Here is a 25,938-nt window from a genome sequence, read left to right as displayed (position 1 = left end):
TTTTAAGCTCCCCGGGTGATTATAATGTTCAACCATAAGTGAAAACCATTGCACTATGCAAAAAGTGAAAACTTAAGATATAGCTGAGTTTATAACCCAGAAAATAGTAAGGAAGGGAATGTAACATATATAGTAAATATGTTTAAGAAAGTTTGGGTACAAAAGAAAAAACACCCTCAAATCTCTAACTTCCTAAGACAAATAAAGAATATTTTTCCTCACAGCCTCACAATTCTGATAAACAATTCCTACTTTACAAATGTGAATTTATTTCAACTAACATTTGCAATCTGAGTGAAAAGAGTTGTAATAGATGCTATAAGAATCACAAAAATGATAAAAAAAAATGATTCTGCCCTCAAGAAAGTTACAACCAGGACAACAAGGTTCTATTTTCAGCTTCATGACCTTATGGACATGACTCAAACCCCACACCTGTGCAGCCACTATTGCCTTCCTGGTGTTCATTTCAGATTTCAACCTTTTAGAGAATAGAAGTCATTGCTTTCTATAAATCAAGATTATATAAGGGTGCTTAGGGAACAATAATGATGATGATTAAAGACGACCAGCAGGGACCTTCAGGAAACATGCTATATCATAGCTGGAACCAAATAAAAATCATGAACTAGGAATAACCTTGATGTCCTCCAACTGACCTGTACAGGATTAGTTCTTCCTTTCTGGCCAATCGGCCATGCCCACTATAAATGATTATCTGAAAACCTTAAGGTAAAGAGCTTTAAGTACTATGCTTTCCAAAGGTTCTACCTTTTCACAGAAGCTTATTAAACTCAAAATTTTCCAGGTGAAAATCATTTCAAAGACAGGGGGGCTCTACTAGTAAATTTTATGCTTCCTCTTAAAGGTATCATTTTTACAAAGGGAGGAAAGGTCATTCTAATAGAAGCTAACTAAAGTAGAATATGCCATATCACAACACCACTTTATTAGCTTATATGTATATATGTATGAATTTTATTGAGTTCTGATTATATGCCAGTCATTATCTCATTTAATCCCATGAGAAGTTAGTACAATTAAAATATTCAGTTTACAGATTTGAGGAGTGAAACTTAGAGAGGTTAAGTGACTTGCCTAAAGACACACAGTTCAAATATGACAGAGATAGGATAAGAAACCAGGTCTCACTCCAAAAGCCACCCCCTTAACCATTAATCTCCTTCTTTATACTCACACTGCTTATTGTGCATCTGCTTGACCACTAACTACAAATGGAGGGTCCAACACTGAAAAGGCTGATAGCTTCATTGGTAAGCTGGTCATTTGTAGACCTCTCCCAGGTAGAGATGCTCACACTGCTCTATTACAAAGCCAGAGACTCGGTGAATTCCTGCACATAGAAGCATAGCATCTGAGGTGTGGGGCTCATTCAGTCCAACCACACCCAACATCTGAATTCCTTTTATAACAATCCACGAATCTCACAAACATGTGACCATAATCACACTAGGAATCAAACAAGAGAGACTGGCTTCCACATGAACTAACACTCCACAGGAAAACCACTGGCACTGTATACATTCTGAGTTGAGAATAAATCAGTTCAGAGCACTATCAAATTTTTTAAAACGTAGTAAACTCCCCAGTACAAAAGCCCTAGAAATTTCTGGAGAGAGGATAAAGACTTTCTTCCCCTTAGCCCACTGAAAAATCTCTTATTTTAGCAACGGACCTAAATAGATACTTTTCGAAAGAGGACATAAGGAAGGCCAAGAGACATATGAAAACATGCTCAAAGTCACTAATCATCCGAGAGATGCAAATCAAAACAACAATGAGGTACCATCTCACACCTGTCAGAATGGCTATCATCAACAAATCCATAAATGACAAGTGCTGGCGAGGATGTGGAGAAAAAGGAACCCTCGTGCACTGCTGGTGGGAATGCAGGCTGGTGCAGCCACTCTGGAGAACAGTATGGAGTTTCCTCAAAAAGTTAAAAATGGAACTCCCATTTGAACCAGTAATCCCACTTCTAGGAATATATCCTAAGAAATCAGAAACACCAATCAGAAAGGACAAATGCACCCCTATGTTCATAGCAGCACAGTTTACAATAGCTAAGATTTGGAAACAGCCTAAGTGCCCATCAGCAGATGAGTAATTAAAAAACTGTGGTACATCTACACAATGGAATACTACACTGCTGTAAAAAGGAAGGAACACCTACCACTTGCAACAGCATGGATGGACCTGGAGAGCATTATGCCAAGTGAAATAAATTAGTCAGAGAAAGATAATTATCACATGATCTCACTCATTTATGGAATATAATGAACAACATAAACTGATGAACAAAACCAGATCCAGAGACAGAGAAGCATCGATCAGATGGTCAAACCTCAGAGGGAAGGTAGGGGAGGGTGGGGGTAAGGGGGAGAGATCAACCAAAGGACTTGTATGCATGCATATAAGCATAACCAATGGTCACAGACACCAGTGGGGTGAGGGCATGAGCGTCGGGGGGGGGGGGGGGAGTGGGAGGGGTAAAGGGGGAATAAGGACACATTTGTTATACCTTAATCAATAAAGAAGATTTAAAAAAAGAAATATAGTATGTTTGTTTCCTTTTGTAATTACAGGATTTTTCTGAACACAGGAAAATTATAATTATGTCTTTTTATCATATCTAGCAGTTACAGATTTGAAGGTTTTTCAAGAAGTATCAGGTATCTTTAAAACAAATAAATACATAGCCATCTTAATGCTCTGACAATGTTTCCCTACAGCCAAAAGAAGCAAGCTTTAGAATAGAACTGCCTTTTCTAAATAGATACTCATCTTAGAAGATAAAGAGAACTAGAAAAGAAGACCCAGTGTGTTTTTATCTTATCCGTTTCTGAAGCGGTAATGATCTAGGCTAAGTGGTCCTCTTGGTTGAACAGGACAGGTGTTAGATATAATTTTATCCAATTCATATTGGATACAATATGACTCAAGGACCTGATATTTTTTTAATATTTTTATTGATTTCAGAGAGGAAGAGAGAGATAGAAACATCAATGATGAGAGAGAATCATTGATTGACTGCCTACTGCATGCCCCCTACTGGGGATCAAGCCTGCAACCTCAGCATATGCCCTTGACCAGAATTGATCCAGGGACCCTTTAGTCCACAGGCCGATGCTGTGTCCGCAGAGCCAAACCAGCTAGGGCAGAACCTGGTGTTTTTTTTTAAGATAGTGTCTAACTTCAGTGTAAACCCTGACAGATTTTTTTTTCTTCTTTGTAATACAAATATCTGGTTTAAGCTTTGATTGCCCAAGGCATCTATTTCAAAAAGGCATCCACTTCCAAGATGGCTATCTCCAATAAACACAGGGCAGCCCCTGGACTACACAAAGAAACAGGCTGCCTCCCCCACTGAGCCTCCCTTGTTTTGGAGATCATTGTAATTGATTTCAATAGCTGGCCATTTGAGGTACTTGAATTTTTCTCTTCCTTCATTTCAAATTCTGGCTCTTGTGTTTTAAATTTACCAATAATGAATGAACCAAAACACTAGGCCTCCACTCTAATAAAAGCAGAACCCTAGGCCCGTTCTCTCTCTCTTTCTCTCTGGCACTATTATGTTCTGTGATTTCCAGGTTTTCTAAGTTATAAAACTGTATCTTTTCAAAAGTTTCCTAATGGTTATTGCTGAAGGGCTTCTTGAAATAATAATTACCACAAAGGCTGGTCCAGCCACAGTATTGGTTGTTGATGGGCTGAGACCAGCACAAAACACTGACTCATGGTAATATGGTCTTTGCCCTGATTACATTTCCCAAAGACATTTAAATAGGCATTCAAATTCTGACAATATCTAGCCTCATTCATAAGCCTGGTCATAAGTATGGTAGTGCCTCTGTATGCAGACTATGTTGTGGCTAGCCATTTGGGCTTTGGAATGAGACAGATTCATTCTGACCCTGTGTCTACCATTTTTTACTGGTGTGACTTAGAAAGAAATTTTAATCTTTCCAGACTACCATACCTACCTTATAGGGTTATTGGAAGGATCAGGTGAAGTAGTGTACATGAAACACTAAACACAGTGCCTGACAAATAATAAAAGCTCAAAGATGCTGTCATTGTTATTATTTTTCAATAATAATGACAACAGATGTCTACATTATTTTACCATTTTTGAGTACAAAGTGGTGGGTCAGACATGGGAGAGGTTAAAGGTTATGAAATTGAGGATCAGTTGGGCCATAAAGACTAATTTTTCTCAGCAATACAATAACCTGAGAAGAAATGTATGCATTTCGTAGGGCCACTATAACAAAGTATAAATGGGGTGGCTTAAATAACATAAATTTATTGTTCCAGAGTTCTATAGGCTAGAAGTCCAAGATCAAGATGTCAACAAGGTTGATTACTTCTTCAGGCTATGAGGGTGAATCTGTTCCATGCTTCTCTCTTAGCTTCCACAGTCTTGCTGGCAACCTTTGGCATTCTTGGCTTACAGATGGTTCATCCAATCTTTACTTTTAACTTCACATGTTTTTTCCCTTGTTTGCATGTCTGTATATCCAACTTTCCTCATTTTATAATAACATCAGTCACATTGGATTAGGTCCCACCCTAATAACCTCATTTTAATTTGATCACTCTGCAAAGACACTATCTCCAATTAAGCTTACATTTGAAGGTACTGGAATTAAGATTCATACTTTTTGGGTGGGACACAATTCAACCAAAAACAAGAACAGATGAAAAAATAAGAATAATATTTGAAATTTTTTGAATATATGCATTTTAATATAGTTTTTTCTTGAGCCACTCAAAAATACAACAGAAAAACATGTTATGAGCTCTTAAATATAATACTTGTGCCGAGATGGCATTATTATGGCAGAAAGGATCTATATCTTTTCATAAAGGTAGTTTTTGAATTTATCCTTCTTAGAGAAATAGGAAGCCAAAGGATTCCAATATCATCGTCAGCCCAAATGCCTATTAGATTACCTTTTCATGGGACCATCATTTGCTTCTCATTCAACATGTATTAATCAAGCATTTACTTGGTGCTTAACACCCTGTCAGACCTTACATATATGGGTACAAAAAATAAGGTACAAACTATAAGGAATGTTTTACCTGCCTGTGAAAATATGAATTATGTTTCTTGTTTTATATGCCTTAAAAGTTTATGATGCATTCTATAGTGGGTCCAGAATGTGTGCTCTCTAAGGCTGATTTTCAGGAATCCTTGTATGCTATTAAGGACTGATATAAGGTGTGATCTTGTCATGTCACCAAGGGTGGTTTCATGGCTAGGTGTCGAGTGGAAATATGCCTGTCATATTCTATCTACACATGTTATACAATTCACATTTTCATTCAAGTGCTATCCCCAAGGTTACAGCTATTCTTCCAGATTAAGATTTGACCACGATAAGTATGGGTGATAATTCCCCATTCAATGAGTTCCAGAATGAATTCTACATTAGATAAAAACTACAGAGAAATATGCTGCAAAAGGCAGAGAACACAACCTCCCCATATGCAGAAGTGAATCAAAGCTATCCGTGCTCGATGCATGCCAGAGGGGACGGCAGCTTTGGGTGACAGGTGGCACGTCTCTGTGCCAAGGAGAAGGCGTTGCTCCTGGCAATTTTTTTATCTGAGGCATGTGACCTAAGTAGTGGCATTTCACAGCTGAGAAACCAGCTTGTAATATGCCTTTTGCTTCACTGAGAGGCGGGCCACATGTCCACAGAGGCTGCAACTCTAGCTGCAAAACATGGCAATACATTCACCAGTATACTTCTAACCATGAAATGTTTGCATTACTATGGAAATGGAAATGGACAGATTAATGACATTTTGACAGACAAAAAAAAGTGGGGGCGGGGGGCTTTCCTATAAAAGTGTTACTTTCTAGCACAAATTCTACAAGGAAGAAGGAAAAAAGGCAGGGTGGGGGGGAGAGTGGGCAGAAAAAGGTAAAAATAACTAGCTATTTATCAGTCTTTGAAAGAAATTTGCAAAAGAGGGTCTACTCTATTTTGACTAAATTATCAGGTAGAAGAAAAATTCAAACTCTGACATTCTCAGAACTCTGACATCTGAGCCTACTTTTCAATCAATTCTTCCACAACTCCCTTTTAGGTAACTTCTCCAGATAAATTAAACAGTTCACCATTCCTTGTAGTTTACCTGTTAGCATATTAGTCAGATCCCTTATTTAACATTTCCTTCATAAGAAATTCCTTTTCCATCTGGATTTTCATTTGCAAGTCTAGCTACCATCCAAGATAGGTCCTAATGCCACTTATTCCAAGATACCTACTAATGATGCCACCTAGAAGTAATCTTCCCCTCCCTGAACCTCCACACTCTCTTCTCATCCACACTCATCCACACGTTGATGTGGCAATAATTATTTCTCTATCTCTCCTTCTGGACCATAAGCAATGGCAGGTACTACAGGATTTCCATAAAGTCTGGAAACATAGATAATATTATTTTACTCTATAAAAATATCTTCTATATATTCTCATATTTCATACTTTTATTCTAAATTTAATATCTATATAATTTCTTATGGATATTTGGGTATGTTACCAACCTTAATTGACATCTGAAACCTGGATTCATTTTTCATATCTGGTGCCCAGCACACTGACGGATGATTAGTAGAATCTGTATTTGTTGAATAAATTAATTAACTGGTTGGCTCATTGATATGAAGCTGAGGCTTGCCCTTCAAACACACGTAGAAAGACTGAGGGTGACAAAAAATCAGAGAGCAGACAAAGCATGTAAAGATATAGTGGTAAATGTCCAAAGGTGCTTCACGGGAGATAGAATGGAAAAGCTGGGTTGCAATGAGAGTCTTCCTCTTGTAGCAACTATCTGTGTACAATCTTAGGCAAGTCACCTAACCTCTAATTTTTGTTTTCAAATCAGGGACTTAGATAAATGTTTCCTTCAACACAACATCTATCATTTTAAGTAGAAGTTAAGTAGAAATGGTTGCTTATAACTTTCTGGGAAAAGCAGATTCCAGGAGGCAATTATTAATAATCAAAATGAGAAAATAGTATAAGTTATAGTAGAATATAATAATGCCACTAGCAGTTCCACATCGGTTCATTATGGAGGTCTGGGAGGAGGACATGGCAGACCTTTTGCAGATGAGAAGACGGACTTACAGTGGTTCAGTGACTTGTCTGGAGTCACAGAAGTATCTGATGGAGGAAGTGAGATGAAACTCAGGTTCTCTCACTTGGTACACTTCCCACTTCACCTGGGCACTAAAATCTAAGGGAGGATAGAGAGTACCAGACACCAATATTTATAAAAAGGAAGAAAATGAGGAAATATAACAACCTGGGAGTTTTAATTGACTGTAAATGTAGTGATTTTTCATCGGTTATTAGAAAGATAAAAGACTAAGGGGGATATTAAGAGGAGTGAGTCTACCCATAAAACATGAAATCAATTAGATATTTTCTTTGCTTTATTCTACTACTATAAGAAAGAAGCAAATAAAAAGAAAAAATTATTTATGAAGAATTTAGTTTAAAAAAAAGACTTTCAAGGTTGTTGGCTCTTGGAAATTGAATAATTAGTCTACTATCTTGCTTCATTTACATTTATAGTGCTAGGCAATAAGAATCGATATGAAGCTTACAAGCTCTTAAATCATCAAACCCCTTACTAAGGCAGAAAAAAAGAAACTGAAACCAAGCCTTCCTTACTTACATCAATTAAACAAATAATTATTGAGCGTCTACTATGTGCAAGGCACTCTTCTAACTGCTCAGGATACATCAGTGAACAAAACAAAATTAAGATCCCACTCTTTAGGGGAGAAATTCTACTGGGGCAGAGTATTCTAGAAGAAGGCATACATGTCACCAGATATTTTATTAACTACAATGTTACCACATTCAGTAATTATTCAGGCTACTTAATGCATTTTTTAAAAAGTCATTGAATGTAATAAATGAATAGTTAAACATCTTCATTATAATTTTCTAAATATGCACATTTTAAAAGCCATTCTTTGCCTATTTCAGGATCATAGAACATTGTCTTGAGACAGATAAAATGACTCTTAAGGAAATAATTCATAAACGTGTGAGAAAGCATGCGCAATGCACCATCATGAAAGGTAAGTTATCAGAAGGGGCTTGCAGAGGTTCTGCTCTTATTGTGGACCAGGAGCATGCATACCACCTGAGAACCTAACCAGTTTTCCGGGTAATGGGCTTGCATACTGAAGTTTGAAAACCAGTGTTCTAGGAGAGCCTAAAAATAATCTCCTGAAAGGGAGAATATAAGCACTTCAAAAATTAATCACTCACTCAATATTTTTCAATTTTAAGAAGTTGTTTCAAGTAAAATTTTACTTTTTTTAGTTTTTATTTTATTTTATTTTAAATCTTTATTGGTGAAAGTATTACACGTCTCCTTTTTTCCCCCATTGACCCCTTAAAATTTTACTTTTAAAATGGCATATCAAGGAAATCACATGTTAAGGTTTTCTTCAGCACGTGTTGACATAAAAGAAAAAATAAAATTTGCCTTTCATAGTTTCAAATCTGGCATTTCTAGTTAAAAGCAAAGGGTAATTCATTCTTGACATATATCAATGGATAGGGCCTCCCTCTACTGTCTGTGATTTAATGACCATCTATACAAACAGGCGTAAGAGGTGTTGGGTGTCTTTTGGTGTCTCATCCTGCATCCATCTCAGTTTTCTAAGATAAATCATGTTGATCTTTGCCCAAAGGACATAATCATAGCTGCCTAGAACACTCAGAAAAACCAGCTACCAGACTACCAGCAGTTATGGTCTAGAAGATACACGATGAGAATATCAGGAAAAGTTAGAAAGTCAGTAAAAGGCAAGGTCCCTTTACATTTGTCACTGAACAGTCATTGAACAGATTTATTTTTTCCCTAAGGATAAGAAGAGAAAAAGAGATTGTTATGAATTATAGAGGCAGAGCAGCCCTGCTTAGTGTTGACCATAGAGAAGAATGTTTTATACACACACACACACACACACACCGCCAAACCAAACAAATTTTCCCAGCACAGTCACATAGCAGATCCCAGAATGCACTGAAGAAGAAAAAGACAGCAGTGGGCAGAGCATCTCTGGGCCGGAGGACGGAATTTTGCACTAATTAAAGGAGCATGATTCTCCTCTAATACATAATCAACACTCAAGGATTCTTCTGTACACAACAAATACATAGAAATACTTTTTCCATCTTTACCATATTCATCTATGAGTTTAGAATAACCTCCCCCCTCACCTTTCCCAGTTAAAAAAACAAAACAAAAATCTCTCAGCTTGTCATGACCATCATAACATACAAAAACTTCTGTAGGGATCTGTACCTACATACAGTGAGGTCTCCTTTTAAAATGGAGTTGAGAAATTGTACAACTATTAAAAAGTATGAAATAATGTTGTTGAAGTAAGGTGGAAGAAGCTAATATCTACACATGTAATCTAAACATGTTCTATGGTTGAGCATTAAATTTAGCTCTGAGCTTCCTGGTAGGCAAAGATAAAAATGGAAAACACAATACTATCATTACCAATTAAAATGAAACTTGTCAATTCTTCAAGAGAGATCAACAATTTCATGGTATTAAATCTAAAAAGAATTTTTAACAATGGACTTTATACAAGGGACATTGAGCAGCATAATAGGCATTAACTTAAAAAATAGTGAAAATTATAAAACATTTAGATGTTTTATTATTATTATGACAAAATTAAAATTCAACTTAGAAAAGGCAATTTTTCAAAAAGAGTAAAAAAAAAAGTCAGGTATGTAGTATTATGGAAACTTAATGTTACGCTAACTGATTGATAATGATCTCTTCTTAAATATCAATTCCCTCATCAGGCCTTGTGAAAAAAGCTGGACAAAGGATAATTCTAGGTTATGATCTCTGGTGAACACCTGGTATCCTATGTTATTAACTAAAGAAAGATCCTGGTGTTTGAGCCAGCAGGTGGCCAAGTTAATGAACTGCCATGAAAGCTAAGACTCCGAATTTGTGTTGGGGGATCAACACCACTGGAGAGAATATCAAAATAATAGGAACTGACACTAGTAGTAATACATGGTTTCCAATCTCAGTTGGGCCCTCTGAAAATTTGCTCTATTTGAATTTGACCTTCTCCCTTTCCCTTTCCATCCGCCTCACTGAATAATTGAGAAAACAAAGGCTACCAAACGTTATTTTCAAACCTCTTTTCTCCTCTTGCCAAACTCATCACTACCCAACAGAAAGCCTTCTCCTATTCAAGCATGGCCCCTTCTTTCCATGCTATCTGCTCTCTCTTGGCAATCTCATCCATTCTTAAGGTTTTAACCCTAACTATTTGCTGATAAACTCAAACTGACCTTTCTTTCTAGATCTTTGACTTATGGGATCTCTCAACTTCATTGTCCTATAAGTACCTCAAATTAACCTTTCTAAAATTCATGTTTCCCAAGTACGTGCTTCCTCTTTTCTTCCCTATTTTGTTCTGTAAAATGGAAACCTGGGAGTCATTCTTGACTTCACTTTCTTCTTGATTCATATAACCAATCAGTCACTAAATCCTAATCTCCCTACAAAATGACTGTCAAATCCATTCTCTCCTTTTCATCCCCATTGACTCTTCCTTTAGTAAAGCTCTCATCCTCTCTCGACTAAATTGAAAATTAAATTGGCCTTCTCTCTCCACTGTTCCCACAACCATCAATGGGCTGCCAACTTGTGCCTTGGCTTCCAATCTGATTCCTTTTCTTAACCTGTCCTCTCCAAAGTTTTCCAAGTCCCATTTCCAAAATGTTAACCTATCACATTTCTTCGCTGTTTAAAATTTTTCACTGGATCACAATGCTTATAAAATAGAATCTAAATTCCTTGGCTTGACAAGATTGCCCTTAGTGACCTAGGCCTCCTCCCTTTATAGCTTGACCCTTCCCCACTTCTTGTCTCTGAATATACATTTCAGAATTAGCGATGTGTTTAGAGTTCCTTGAGAATTTTTTTGTTTTCAATGTCAGGACTTTTACTCACATACATTCCTCTGTGTCCTCCTCTTATTCCTCTAATGGAGTGAACCTCAAATGTCACCTTTCAGAGGCTTCTATGAATTTTCATCACTTCTTTTCTTGTGCCAGAGAGATCTGGTCACATTTCTTTCTGTTACCTCTCTAAGTCATACTTATTCCTATGATTATACTTATCAAACTGACTGGTTATCATTATACAGTGAACTTCTTGATAGAGGGATTATAGTTTATCTGATCTCTGGTCTGACTCAGAGAAGGTGCTCACTAAACATTTGTTCAATTAAGATAGAAATCTGAACATACCTTCTTTTTTATTAACAGAGTAATACCTGTTAAACAAAAAGTGAAGCTATAATAGCATATTTATTAAGGAAAAGAAGATATCATTTGTTTATGGTAAGTTGTTTCCACTATTTTATCCTTATATTACCTTTTAAATTCTATTGTAAACAGTTTCTCATTTTGAACATACTGTCAGCAATTTGTTTATTGATCTTTTTTGTTGTACTCTCTATAACATATAAATTAAAAAAATATGTCAGAACACCATAAAGAATAGAGGAAACTGCCTCAGAGTGTTCAGCAATAATTCTAGAGAGAGCTTCCCAACCAAAGGGCTTTCACTTAACGTCACGTTCTATGTATGCAATTGTTATGAAAGGAGAGAATGTGAATCCAAATGTGCTTTTCAAATGAGCAAATATGCAAGATATACATCTTCTCTTTATATCTGCACACCCTTTACCCAGAAAATTTCTCTATTTATTGCACACAGACTCACCTAGACTAAGGACATCTTCTTAATTAAGATTAGAGTAGCTTGACAATGATAATAGTATCTTACCTTTACCTAGTTTTATACACAGTTACATTTAATCTCATCTTTAGAATAAATTTAAGGGATTAAGTTTAGCATGACTAATTCCACTAGCCCTCTGGGTCAATCTTATCCCTGACCCGAAATTCAACTTTAGACATTCTTTCCTAACATGTTATCCTTATCCACTACCCAGCACCCCTGGTTGTAGAAAAGATGCCACAGAACTGTCTGAGCAAATGTGATCTGCCACTCTTGACCACAGCCCTCATAGGCATGAGATCCTTTCCGCTTTCATTAAATATATATATATATATATATATATATATATATATATATATATATATATAGTGTTCCCTTCTGTTCCTTATTTTTCTGCACTGAAGGGGCTGAGAAAAAATGGCAAACTTAAAATCTCCTCAACTAGAGCTTGATGTAGAGTAGCCACTTTAAGTTGGAAGTTCATTTTCTCCGAAAAAGGAGATTTATTACAACATGGTAACAAACACAAATATGGGGCAAAGTCACTCAGATCCACAGGAGAAAATAAGTAAAGTAAGAAAATGGCTTGATCCCATACTTTTCAGGGAAATGTGAAGAGCAGGTAAGTTGGGAGCAAGAGAAGTGGAAGAGAAGAGAAGGCTATTGTTCAGGGGCTTTCTGGTGTCTAAGAGTTCAGAGATGGAACAGGTCTTGATGTTGTCAAGATGCCAGACTATGGTCAGAGTGGGTAGGTTGCTGAAGAGGAGGCAAAGGACACAGAGTTGAGCTGAATGAACTATGAGGATAGGTATCAGTGGGTCACACACATGAATGTTACAATCATCCAAATGTATGGCAAGAGTTGACACTGAAAGGAAGATTATCAGCAATAAGAATGCATTTTCAATGACAGGAGAGTCTCCTGGAAGCTGCTGAATGACAGCAGCAAAGTTGGGAAGAATGTAACTGGGCTGGATGATAAAACCTCACAGGAGAGAGGAATGCGTGAGGGTGGATCTTGTGATTTAAAAACAAACAAATAAACGTTAAGAAAGTATCTAACAGGAAGCTGTATTAGTCCTGCCTTTGATACTAACATACTAACACATTTTATGGTCTTGGGCAAGTCATTTTCATTTCCCTGGACCTTTGTTTTCTCATTTGTAACATGAGAAAGCTTTCTAAAAGCTATGACAATTGCTGCACTTTTATTTTAACCATGAATTTCATTTTTATCTTATGTTACTAGGTTTTAGGGTAAAAAACCTATACCTGATTAACAAATTTCATGCATTTGCTCAATATTCATCAGTTAAGAAGGGCTAATACCTTAAGAATTCATCTATTAGGTGACAGTTTAATAACAACAGATGACAGGTAGTAATACATACCATTTCCTTGTTCTCTGAAATACTGCTGTTAGGTAATCATATGACAATTACCATTCACATTTTACAAATAAAATTCAGATGATCATACAGTATTTCCAACAGTCTTTTTGTGAATTTCTTTTTAAAAAGTGACTAGATGTGCTTTTTTGTAACCCAGGAGCCTATAACTACCTGTATAGTTCTATGTCTCTTCCAGCAGATTATGGGACCCTTGAGGATAATAATAAAAAAAAGTACTACTAATAATAGTAGTTGTTATTCTTTTCATTTATGTCTTCCTAGCACCAAGATCAGTGTCTGAAACACAATAGACACATGTGTTTATCAATGAATAAATGGCCATGTGTTTGCTAAAAAGCAAAATTAATTACTTGGTGATAAAGAACTGCTCCCCCAAATCTTGTGTTTCAATTGACAGTTAAGGCTGTTATCTGAATCCTTTAGAGCAGAGGTGGGGAACCCTTTTTCTGCCAAGGGCAATTTGGATATTTATAACATCATTCTCAGGCCATACAAAATTATCAACTTAAAAATTAGCCTGCTGTATTTGGTCAAACATTTAATTAATTAATCCCTAATGCCTCAGCAGGGCCAGACCAAATCATTTCATGGGCCTTATATGGCCCTCAGGCTGGACATTCCCCACCCCTGCTTTAGATAATTGTGCTGAATCTACAATTTGTTGGCCATAAAGTGACTAAAATAGATAATCTTAAAATTGATAAATGAGGATCTCTGATCACCAAGTTTCTGCTTGAGCCACTAATTTCTCTTTGCTATATTTGGTGCCACAATGCCTTAAGTTTATGAAAACAAACGTTCCCAGGACACTGAAGAAAATTAAAATGATAATTTTTATGTAAATTAAGATTTAAAATGCTGTGGACATTCATCAAGAACAATTTGATGTAAAAAATAAGTGGAACCTGCACACATAAATACTTCTATATAAATACTTCCACATAAATTCAAAATCTAATGGTAGCTCTTTGATGGATAAGACAGCACGTCATTTTGACAAGGTTTTATGTCTCAGCTTGACTCTGGTTTTGAACGATAGCTTCCCTGAAAACTGACAACATCTCCTACTGAGATATTGCTTCCACTCTAATATCAGAACAGTATGCACTGAGTTGTTTCTTCAGTGGTTCTAAGGTACTCGTTAAACTACCCTGTCCTTGCCTATGGTTTCCCAGCCCTCTGAGGTCTTACTAAAGGGCATGCTGGAAATACGGCTTCTGAAAAATCTCTTTAAGATGACACCAACGCAGCCACTGTCCATAAAGTTATTAAAAAGCCATAAAACAGTCATTGTATATTAGCTCCAGAGATCACTAAGAGAAAAATTTTAGTGCCTAAAGAGGAATAGCAACTGAAGAATGGCAACTGGCAAGCCACATAATAAGGACATAAAGTAGAAGCTGCCACCACCATCTACCCCAGTGATGGCCAATCTTTTGAGCTTGATGTGTCAAACTTCGCCAAAAAACTGAGCATAACTCAGGTAGTGTGTCACTTTGAGGAAAAAACATTATTTCGCAAATGTTTCATCCTCAGGAGCAGCAAATGTTTCATCCTCAGGAGCAGCAAATGTTTCATCCTCGGCATGCAGCCGCCTCAGCGGCCGCGTGTCATCAGAAATGGCTACATGTGTCAGTGCTGACACGCGTGTCATAGTTTCGCCATCACTGATACCCTATGCAAGCCAGCTATTTATTTCAGAGAGGGAGGGAGAGGGAGAGAGAGATAGAAACATCAATGATAGAAATATCAATGATGAAAGAGAATCATTGATCAGCTGGGGATAGAGCCCGCAACCCAGGCATGTGCCCTGACTTGGAATTGAACTGTGACCTCTTGATTCATAGATTGACACTCAACTACTGAGCCACCCTGGCTGGGCCAAGCAAGCTCTTTATAATATTTGTTCCAAGGCAAATGAAGTCACGGAGTGATTGATAGTTGGGCCGAAAAATTAAGAAAAGTTTACGCTTTCTCAAAATAATAAAGGTGTATTCTTTCTCATCTTTGCATTTCACCTTAATATTTTGTACATAGTAGCTCTTCACTAAATACTGATTATATCACTTAGAAAATGAATTTAATCAGCCCAGCCAATGTAAGACAAAAATAAATATAAAAATCTCAAAAGTATGTCAATATGGGGCCATTGGTGATAGAAATAAGTTGCTTTATATTTTTCAACTGGCTTCAAGATTACCACTGTATCCCAGCACATGTAACAATTGATATTCATACTGATTATTTGGTATATTCAAGAATATTAGCTATTAAATTAAGCAATTTCTTTAAAAGAAGTTAGAAATGATATAATATAGTTTGCAAAAACCACCTTGTAAAATGTTTAAAATGTAAAAGGTCAGAGTTTAAAGAGGCCAACTCACAAGTTCCTTGGTAAGTCAGCTGAAGAATCAAGGTTCTGGGTAAATAAGGCTTACTTGGATGTGAACACTTTTTTTTTTTAATCACAAATAGAAAATCTCACAACTATCACTGGTTTTTAATCTATGTGCTCTTAGTTAACGTTCACATCATATTTAACATATCAAATTTAAGTCCATGTTGTTTAAACCTAACAGATCATGGTTTGGAAACCTACTTATCACAAATCTATTAATTGCACTAAAATCCTCCTGGTCCTCCAAAATTTCAAATCTGAAGGTAGCTTCGACCCCTTTTTGTCCCTAACTTTTTGCACAACAAATTCTCACATAAAGTATTCCTTTGGAACACCTTTTATCCTTCTCAATCACTTTAATAACTCAGTACCCAGAATTCTACAATAATTACCTTTTTAAAATTACTTTTCCAGTCCCTATCTAATGTATCTCCTTATACATTTCAGTAAGAATTCACTTCCTCCAAAGTGCATTCAATTTTTATTTGTGGATAAAATTCTATTGCTTCAGAGCCCCCACCATTTGGCAGATCATATTTCAATATTCCCCTCAGGAATCAGTCCCCCAAAATTTCTGGAGACCTTATTGCAGGTAAGTTTTATGTCAGATAAGCTGACAGTTGTCATAACCAGAAGACAAGTGTGGCACCATGACATTATAGAAGATTTTAAAAGTATGCAAAAATATAACAACTGAATTCTAGCTGGTTAAACAGCAAAACCAGGAAATATCTCTGAGCTCTATGTTGACATAAAATGAACTAATACAGGAATATAAAAAAATTGGAACATTCAAAGAATAGGGTGTTCCACCTATGATTTTAAAGTCTATCAAAATTAACCATAGAAATGAAGTACACTAGTCTAGTCACTTAATTATTTTGATATTAACTGTTCTAGGCTAACTTCTAATAGGAGAAATTGTGATGGTAAATTGACTAGAGAATAGCTAATTTGGAAAGGAGAGGTGAAGGTCACCGGAGGTTCCAGAATTTCTAAGATCCAAATTGCTAATACCCAGACAAACTGACCACTTTCCTAAATAGTGCGCAGATGGCAGAAGCAACACTGATATGTGGTCTTAGCTGTCTTATGACAGGGAACTATCACCAGTAGGTGACCCCATCAGTCTGAAGGCAGGAAAATTACTAAATGATGCAAAAAACTGCCTACAGGCCAGTAGAAGCAGGAGGGCAGAACCTCAGGAAAAACAAATTTACAGTTGGAACTTATATAAAGGAGGCTGTGATACTTCTTCTTTGCTGATAGAAGAAAATAAAAGCAATTTAGTTTCCACAGATATTAAGTCTAATAAGAGAAGAAATAAATTCTCTTTGAGAAAATAAGATATCATATATAAAAGGCAAGGCAAATGGCATAATCTCTTGGTAATAAAATAGACACCAAAGTGAGCTCTGTGTTCTATGAACACAATCTAGTCTGGAATCCACTATAATAGTATGGAGACATTATCTCTCCCACACAACACCAGTCAGAAGGCAGAAAAGAAACAAAGTCCAACTAACACACGGGTGACATTTTAATATGAGCCCTTCCTCAATAGAATTGGCAAACACAAGTCCAATTAATTTTTCAAAAACATAATTCTAGATGTCAGAAAGCAACCCACTATTAGCAATTATTTTTAGTAAAGTGATGCAACTGGAAAACAGATTGAAGAAAGGAGGGGGGGTCTTTTCTCAACATCTCACCACCCCAAAAAAATAAAGTTATAATAAAATATGGAAAATAAAACTACTGTATCAAGATGTGGATGTATTACTTTTTCTTGAAGGAGGAATTTACACTTCTAATATCTATAATCAATTACCTAAATCAATGGAGGGAAAATTATTAAATATTTAATTAAACCACATTCACTCTAGATTTTGTCATCACCTTAGAGATCTCTCTAATGCTGATAATTAACAATTTTTAATGTGTGCTTTCAAGATGTTTCATCTGAGCACTAGAGGAAACTATATTAAACATTAAAATGTAAGAAATGAACATTGAACATTAAAATGTAAGGGACTGACATTTTAACTTAAATTTGCATCTCAACAAAAGTAATAAGATTTTTGTTAATAAAGAGGTATGCAATTCACTATTAAAAATTAAGATTCAGAAACATGAGTCAGTTGTTAGAAGTCACAATATTGCAGCAGAAAGTTGTTTTTCAAAAGCAAAGTCTAAAATTATAATGTATAATTAATTCTACATTATTTTTAATGTTTGTCGTAAAAACTCTGCTCCCTTAATAAAGTAAAGCATTTGTTTCCATTAACAAAAACCATATACCACTTCAGTAAGAATGATTTTTAATTTCTGTCACCAAACTTCACACTGGTAACTGCATATTGTGTGACTGTTAAAAGAATATGAAGTCATGCCAATGGCCTTTCTCTTAATAATTTTATATTAAGGAATATAAATGCAGCAATACTCTCAAGATTCTTTTCAAATGCCAGCATATACATGTGAATTATCCTAGTCATTAATGTATAACCAGGGTCTCATTTTCTTCATAAACCTAGCAAGGGAGTTAAAAGCAGATGACTCAAAAGTCTCATTTTATCCAAAAATTTATATAGGCTAAGATGAAGAGAGTAAAGAAAATCTTTATATAAAGAAGTTCTTTAAGAATTTATATCTGTAGGACTGTATAAATACCAAAGTTTAACCTCAGGTAATCCTATTTTATTTTTAAAAAGTCATTTTAAACCTGATATCTACTATCCTTTTAGTTGTAATTTATAATTGGTCTAACTTGAAATTCTAATGAGCAGACATTGTTTAAAAGAAAAAGACTAGAAACCAAAACTCCAATTCAAGAGGTCACCTATATCTCATAAAACATTTAGACAATTTTAACATATGTAGTGGGGAGAAAATAAATAAGTGATTTAAATTATTCACTTTTCCTTTGTATCTAAGGCACCCCAGAATTTAAAATATAAGTATCTGATATATTGGGGGAGATGACCGCATAAATCCAGCATTCACAAGGGAAGTCTTGTGTGGGTACGAAGGGGCACATTAGGACAAAGAAGCACCTTCAGCTGTTCAAGACAAGATAAAGATTTCAGTACCAATTTAAGGGCCAGTGGATTTTTTTTGTCTAATTTCTCATATTGGATTATTCTGGGAAACCGGAGCCGGTCACTTAAGAGTGGGATGACACCTTGGGCAAATAAGTCTACCAAACACAAACTTAGAAAATGAGGGCTAACAAGCATGTCAGTCCAAAATCTGTTGGACACTGTCCATGGAGAGTTGGGCATCTTTTATGCTCCTTCTATCACTGGAAACACATGGGACACAGTTTTCCTACACTACATTTAGACCAGAATAGGCATTAAAGGCAATGCCTGGGTGGGCCTGTGCTGAGAAGGGCAGAGTCTGTTCCCCACAGAGCTGGGGGGGAAACAAGCAAACAGGAAAGATACTATGGTCCCAGGAACACATCATGCAACGCCCTGGCTTTCGCGGCACCTTTCTTTCCCCAAATGCAATGCCTACCTTCCGTGTGGACTGCAGAGACATAGGTCCAATTGTAGCGCTTGACTATATCAAGCATCGCCCTTGCCTGCAAAGTGTCGGAAGGGACAACCCTCAGGAAGTACTTGTACAAAGTTTTGTCACTCAGGTCGATACTCGTGGCGGAATAAGCGATCTGGGGGATGTCGAAGAGCTGGAGCAGGTTCTGCACTTGAATGGCTACAGAGCTGGAGCCCGGGCCGATTACACCCGCAATGGGCTTCTTAGTCCTGCCTGGGGGGAGGGGCTGCCCATCCGGCAGGCACCGGTTGAGTCCATCCTTCTCATCTCGAATGGAAATCAGGGAGTCCCTGATGAACTCAATGCTCTGCTCCAGAGCCACCGAGGAGTGCCAGCAGGAGTCCCGGATCTCGCTGCCCAGCGTGATGTTGGGCAGGAGGACTGGGTCTGCGTTGATCTTATCCAAGGTGTGGAACATAGCCTCCACTCTCTGGATGCCGTACTGCTCCCGGATCTCCCCGCACTTCCTCTCCGGCACCTTTTCGGCTGGAGGCTGGTGGTGGACTGAGAAAAGGGCCCCGATGATGACATCTCCGTCCATTCTGGCCACCGAGCGCTGAGATGAGGCTCCCGCCAGCAACACTTTCCTGCCAGGGCTTCTGGGCAGAAGGGACATCTCCCAAATGATCGCGGGGAAGAAAACCAACAGGAGCCGGACCATGGTGATGAGGACGCCGTCCACAGCCGGCCGGCCACGTTCCCACGCTGGTCCCGCAGCCGGCTCTGGGCGCGCACCGCGGGTCCGCCCCACGCCTGCCTCTCCCGGCTGGGTCCTGCTCGCCAACACCGCTCTTCCAGCGTTTTCGCCGCCTGCACCACAGCCTCCTTCCCCTCCGCCTCCCGCTCCTTGTCCTCCAGGACCACCTCCGCTCCCGGGAGGCGTTTCTAGGCGGATTCGAGTGCCCTTTCTTCACCGGTGCACCAAGGTAAACGGATCAAGGGGACAGTGGGCGTCGTGGTGGCAGCCAGCGGTGAGCTGAGAGCTGTCTGTCTACAAGAAAGAAAGAAAATCAAAGCTCAGTTATCACATGTGTCAAACTCAGGGGTCAGTGATGCGAATAGTTGCCCAGTCCCATTCATCTCAGCACATCACGATATCGGCTGGAGGGACCGCTTGGGAGGCAGCTCTGGTCCAAGCGGAAGGTGATGTGTCCGGTCCCCGGGTGCCCTCATCATCCGGAGAGACGCAGAGAGCCCCGCCGACCCGCCCCCTCCTCCAGCCACAAGTCTCTCCCGGTCCTCAAACACCCGGTATGCTAATTGATTTGAGGGGGAGAGAGAAATGGGCGGAGAAGTTAGATCTTTCACCTTCAGCGAACTTTCAGGATTTGAAAAGATCAACTTTTTCGCAGAAGAAATTTGGAAACTCTTTCATTAAGAAGGTGGAAGCGCTAACAAGGAAGGCACCTTTCACTTTAGCTTGAGGGATTGAAGAGACACTGGCGTACAACCCAAGTAGTAAATATAAATGTGCCAGCTTGAGGAAATTCATATTAGTTACTAAGGCAATGCCTGGTGAAGTCTGCACATCGGAGTTTGGTATGTCCCCCTCCCCCTGCCCAAGAAGTCAGGCTTACAGTAGATGTTCAGGGAGGAAGGGTGCACATGAGGTAACTTGTTTCCTGCGATGGGGGATGGAGGGAGGGGGTGGAAGGGCCCCTGCACTCGCCTAAATGGGGACCTTTGGCTGTGCCTAGTTTGCCAGAAAGGGAACAGAGCGTCAAGGTTGCTGTCGCGGTTGCAGCCCAGCCCTGCCGCCTTCAGAACCCTGGACAGCGCTCGGTCCAGGTACCCAGACATTCCCCTGGCAGAGCCTGGAGTGATCAGCGAGTTGCAATTTCTTTGACAGCCCACCACCCTGGCTCCCGATTTCGCTCTTCCAACCACCACCCCCACTGCATTCTTCACACACACACACACACACACACACACACACACACACACACCTCCCCTCGCCTCCTCACCACCCTTCAGTCCTCATTCTCTTCCTTCTGCCGCCAGTGCTCTTGCAAGCATATTCAAACCTGGCCGCTTGTGGGGAGAGGGGGCAGCGGGGGGGGGAGGGGAGGAGGGGGTTGAACAGAGGCGCCAAATTCCAGCTGCTCCTGGGGCTGAAGTTGGCTCCCTCTCTCGTCCCTGCTCGGCTTCCTTTTTCAAGGTGAGAGTCGGAGAAGAAAGGAGCTAAAGGAGCATGTGGGGTGAGGCAGGCAAAAGGAGGGAGACAACCCAGGCATCCATGGGTTCCAGTACTTCCCGGGATGTAGGACGAAAATACATAAATAAGCGAGGGTGCCCCTGGGACCAGGAGGAAAATCCCATAGATTGGGACTGTCTCCCACTGGGGGTGGGTTTCTCACCGCCGGGAGGTTTCTGCTCACCTGAGTCGGCTTGGAGAATTTTGGGCTTGAGACGTACCTGAGTCCGGGCAGACAGCGCTATGGTCCCCAGGTCAGAGGACCGCCGCCACGCGCCGTTAGCAGACGCCTCAGCTCTAATCCAGACGGTGCAAGGATGCGATCTGGGCTGTACACTAGTGCCCTCTTTCTTCAGCACTATTTTACCGCAAGGAAAAAAAGAGGGAGGGGGAAGGAAAAAAAATTAAAAAACAGGTCACCCAAGGCTTGTCTATAATCTCATGCATAAAAATCAGTCGTTTAATGGAGTGGCGGGGGAGGGGTGCTAGGAAGAAGTGGGGAATATTAATTCTTTTACTACAATAGGGTTCTTAAACAGCTGCTAGATATATGAAAAGTCAGATCTGGGGAACCACTAAGACTGATTTAGGTGAATATTCCTTCTATGTATTTCAAAGACCCAAATGCATTTTCTCTCCCTGTAAGTAAAGACCCTTCTGAAGGAAGCAGCGTAAATACCCATGGAGACATCTAGAGAAAGGCTCTATGAGAAGGTTTCAAGGGGGAGGGGTAGAGGTTGCATGGGGTGGGGGTAAGGGGAGAAGGGGGATGCACACCGTGATCAAGGTGAGCTGAAGGAAGACAGGCAACCCGTGGCTACATTTTCCAGGTCAAGATGGAACTAAATTGAGAATGAAAGTCAGGTCACATGAAAACACTGGAGTGAAAAACACTTATCCAAAATCCTCCCAGGCTGCCATCACCCTCCCGACAGGTCTACAGTGTTGCTTCTTACTGTGTGAAAAGTGGAAGTTAAATCACATTCCTCTGGGAACATGGTGGCTGAGCAGAATGTGGCCCAGCTTCTTCGAGGAGGGGGGCAGGGGGAGACAAGTGACAGTGTGCCTTCCCACTCTTGCTCAAAGCTTTCTATTTTTGTCATCTGTAGAGAAGAGAGATCAGCTTATGTGTGTCCCTCTATAGCCACCTGGTCCATGTCATCGTTATTCTATGGAATGATGCCATGTCGGCCTGGAGGGAACAACCACATGAGATAGCTTTGAATACCCTTTAGTAAGTTCCATGAAACTTAGCAAAGGAAACAATGTCTCCAGTCAAGAACAGAAGCTAATTCTCGTTCTGGTTCTGGTCTTCCTCCCGCCCCCCATATGTCAGATTTCCTGGATTTTTTTCTTAGACAATGTAAAAAGGATAGGATTTTTTTCTTTTTCCATTAATAATGCACTGAACCAGGTACACACCCTTTAGTGCTAAAACATCTCAGTTCTGGAAGTAACCATAGGTGTACCTGAGGAAAATAGAAGGTATGCCATTTGACTTCCATTTTGATAATACTATTAATAATGCATTGAACCAGGTACACACACATTAGTCCTAAAACATCTCAGTTCTGGAAGTAACTATAGGTTTACTTGAGGAAAATAGAAGGTAAGCTTCTGTCTTCACACATCGGGTAAAATGGTTCTCTGCCAGTACCCTAAGGAAGAGGTATGCTCTAAGAGCAACTTACAAGTGTTCACAGTGCCCCATCTCATTCCTTTATTAGCCATTTAACTTCCATTTTTGATAATACTATTCTAGTAAGATAAGCCCTAAACATGTTGTGGCATATTTCATAGACATGGTTAATGTACAAAGACTTCTGTGCATACATGCACCATTAAATATGATTTTCAGGATTAAAGAATGTAATGTCTCTGCTATCTAATTTAGCTTTAATGTGTACTCCTTAAAACTGAGTATTTTTAATACAGTATATCATATTGGCATAATTTAGAAAAGATTCTGTTACTGAAGGAATAATTAAATGTTCAGATTTATTTGTTCTCAAAACAGTCCAAGTAAAATCTACACATTCAAGCTGGCTGAAACAATTTTAAAGATGATGAACTTGGGTGTCATGACAGAAGATATATGCATAAATTATATATTACAGGTGTTATGAAAAAATAATTTCAAATGCATCAATTTGAAATTATCAATTAAATTTATTGGTAACTATTTCAGACAAAACTTTAAAAGTCAACAAAGATAAAAGTAAGGCAAGAAGAAGACTCTTGGTAGAGTCTTAATTTCCAGAAAGATAAAGCATATTTAAATGATTTCGTCATTTAAATATGCTTTATCTTTCTGGAAATTAAGACTCTACCAAGACAGGCAGTATGCAATACATATGCAGACATCTAAGGGAAACATCTATTACTAGGATTGAAGGGAATTGCTAAAAGGATGAACTACATACATATTAACAAATACAGGTCAATACACTATTCTATAAGAGTTCAACGAATGTTAAAAGTGCATAAGCTCAGAGGTACTGCCAGTATAAATCTGTTCTGGGAAGGTAGTGTATTACATTCAATTTGTGATTTGTAGCAGGGTAAAAAGTGTTAGAAGTATTTAGGTTTGGGAAATCCATTTAAAACAAAATATAGTGGAGATCAAGCAAAAGAATCTCAAGATAACAATTTCAATGTGCTGCTGTAGCCATGTCCAGTTTGGTTCAGTGGATAGCGTGTAGCCTGATGATCCTGGGTTCGATTACAGTCGAGGGCACATACCTGGGTTGCAGGCTTGATCCCTGGCCCTGGTTAGGCGCCTGCAGGAGGCAACCAGTCGATGTGTCTCTCTCACATCAGTGTTTCTCTCTCTCTGTCTCTCCCTCTTCTTTCCACTCTTTCTAAAAAACTCAATGGAAAAATATCCTCAGGTGAGGAGTAACAAAAAAATATAAAATAAATGTGCTGCTGTAACAATGAAGGCAACAAAATGTCCATCATCCTTATATGGTGATAAAACAAATATTACCTGTAAATAAAATTGTGATCACTCTCCTTAGAAATGTTTGCACAATTCTCATTGCTCTTCATCATAAAGGACATCATACAGAAACTAGTTTAGATTATAAATGAGCAAAAGGATGTAAAATTTTCCAAATAAAATCGGTTGAAGATTTATGGTCTTCTAATGAGAAAGGTAAGACATGATTGAGAATAAGGTTTTTAAAAAGGAAGAAATGGATAGTCCAGCTGGTATGGCTCAGTGGTTGAGCATCAACCTATGAACCAAGAGGTCACAGTTATATTCCCAGTCAGGGCTTATGCCTGGGTTGCGGGCTTGATACCCAGTGTAGGGCGTGCAGGAGGCAGCCGATCAATGATTCTCTCTCATCATTGATGTTTCTCTATCCCTTCCTCTCTGAAATAAATTAAAAAAATATTTAAAAAAAATAAATGGATAGCCAAAACCAGTTTGGCTCAGTGGATGGAGCGTCGGCCTGCGGACTGAAAGGTTCCAGGTTCGATTCCGGTCAAGGGCATGTACCTTGGTTGCGGGCATATCCCCAGTAGGGGGTGTGCAGGAGGCAGCTGATCGATGTTTCTCTCTCATCGATGTTTCTAACTCTATCCCTCTCCCTTCCTCTCTGTAAAAAAATCAATAAAATATATTAAAACAAATAAATAAATAAATAAATGGATAAGCTAAACACATATTCAAAATTTTAGTGTACTCTCTGAGGTATTATGAAAAGTTTACACAGCAATTGAAATATGGAAGTGAAGTATACACAAGAGGTAAAAACTCATTAATGAAGAGGTATTACTGACTGAAAATAGAAATGGGATCAAAGAAGGTCTTTGAAGAAAATTGATTCGTAGAAAATTGATATGTAATGTATCACTAATGAATGTTCAAGGTAGATCAATGTCATGGAAAATGAATAACATGCTTTTGCATAAAATATTGTGCTCTATGGACAATTTATTTAACCTAGTATGATATTTGTTACATTCTTATTTTTAATTCATGGGTTCAGTAAGATAATTTAAGCCCAGTAAGAAATTTTAGTTTATTTATCCAATTTGCTATTCACATTGCTTAAATCAAGAGGGAAATTGCCATATCCTTCATTGGACTTTATGCTCTGAACCAAAAGTAACAAAAATTGTAAAATAAAAACTCTTATTTTATTTTTTTAAATCTTAATTGTTGAAAGCATTACATATGTACCTTTGTCCCCCATTGATCTCTTCTAGCCCACCCTGCCCCCACCCCAGGCCTTCACTACCCTATTGTCTGTGTCCAGGGGTTATGCATATATGCATACAAGTCATTTGGTTGATCTCTTCCCACTCATCCACCCTCCCCAGCCTTCCCTGTGAGATTCCACAGTCTGTTTTATGCTTCTATGTCTCTGGATCTATTTTATTCATCAGTTTATTTTGTTCATTAGATTCCACATATGAGTGACATCATGAGATACCTGTCTTTCTCTGACTGGCTTATTTCACTAAGCATAATACACCCCATGTTCCTCCATGCTATCTCAAAGGGTTAA

General features: G+C 38.5%; 1 protein-coding gene across 2 annotated transcripts in view; it reads right to left on the bottom strand.

Moving 5' to 3' along the window:
• The window catches only part of GRM1 (glutamate metabotropic receptor 1), a gene marked incomplete at both ends in the record, with an annotated part of 294,451 nt that extends 274,551 nt beyond the window's left edge, over positions 1-19,900 (bottom strand). Inside the window, one exon of one of the 2 annotated variants that reach the window (XM_079780139.1) lies at positions 19,186-19,900. In XM_079780139.1, coding sequence (XP_079636265.1) covers positions 19,186-19,885 — 700 coding nt within the window. The remainder of the gene's footprint in view (positions 1-19,185) is intronic. The other variant, XM_079780140.1, reaches the window with a different exon arrangement.
• Positions 19,901-25,938: the final 6,038 nt, after the last annotated feature.

Source organism: Cnephaeus nilssonii, assembly GCF_951640355.1.
Source record: "Cnephaeus nilssonii genome assembly, chromosome: 9".
Taxonomy (NCBI): domain Eukaryota; kingdom Metazoa; phylum Chordata; class Mammalia; order Chiroptera; family Vespertilionidae; genus Cnephaeus; species Cnephaeus nilssonii.
The sequence above is the reverse complement of the archived record's forward strand: the minus strand, read 5'-3'. Positions and strand labels throughout refer to the sequence as shown.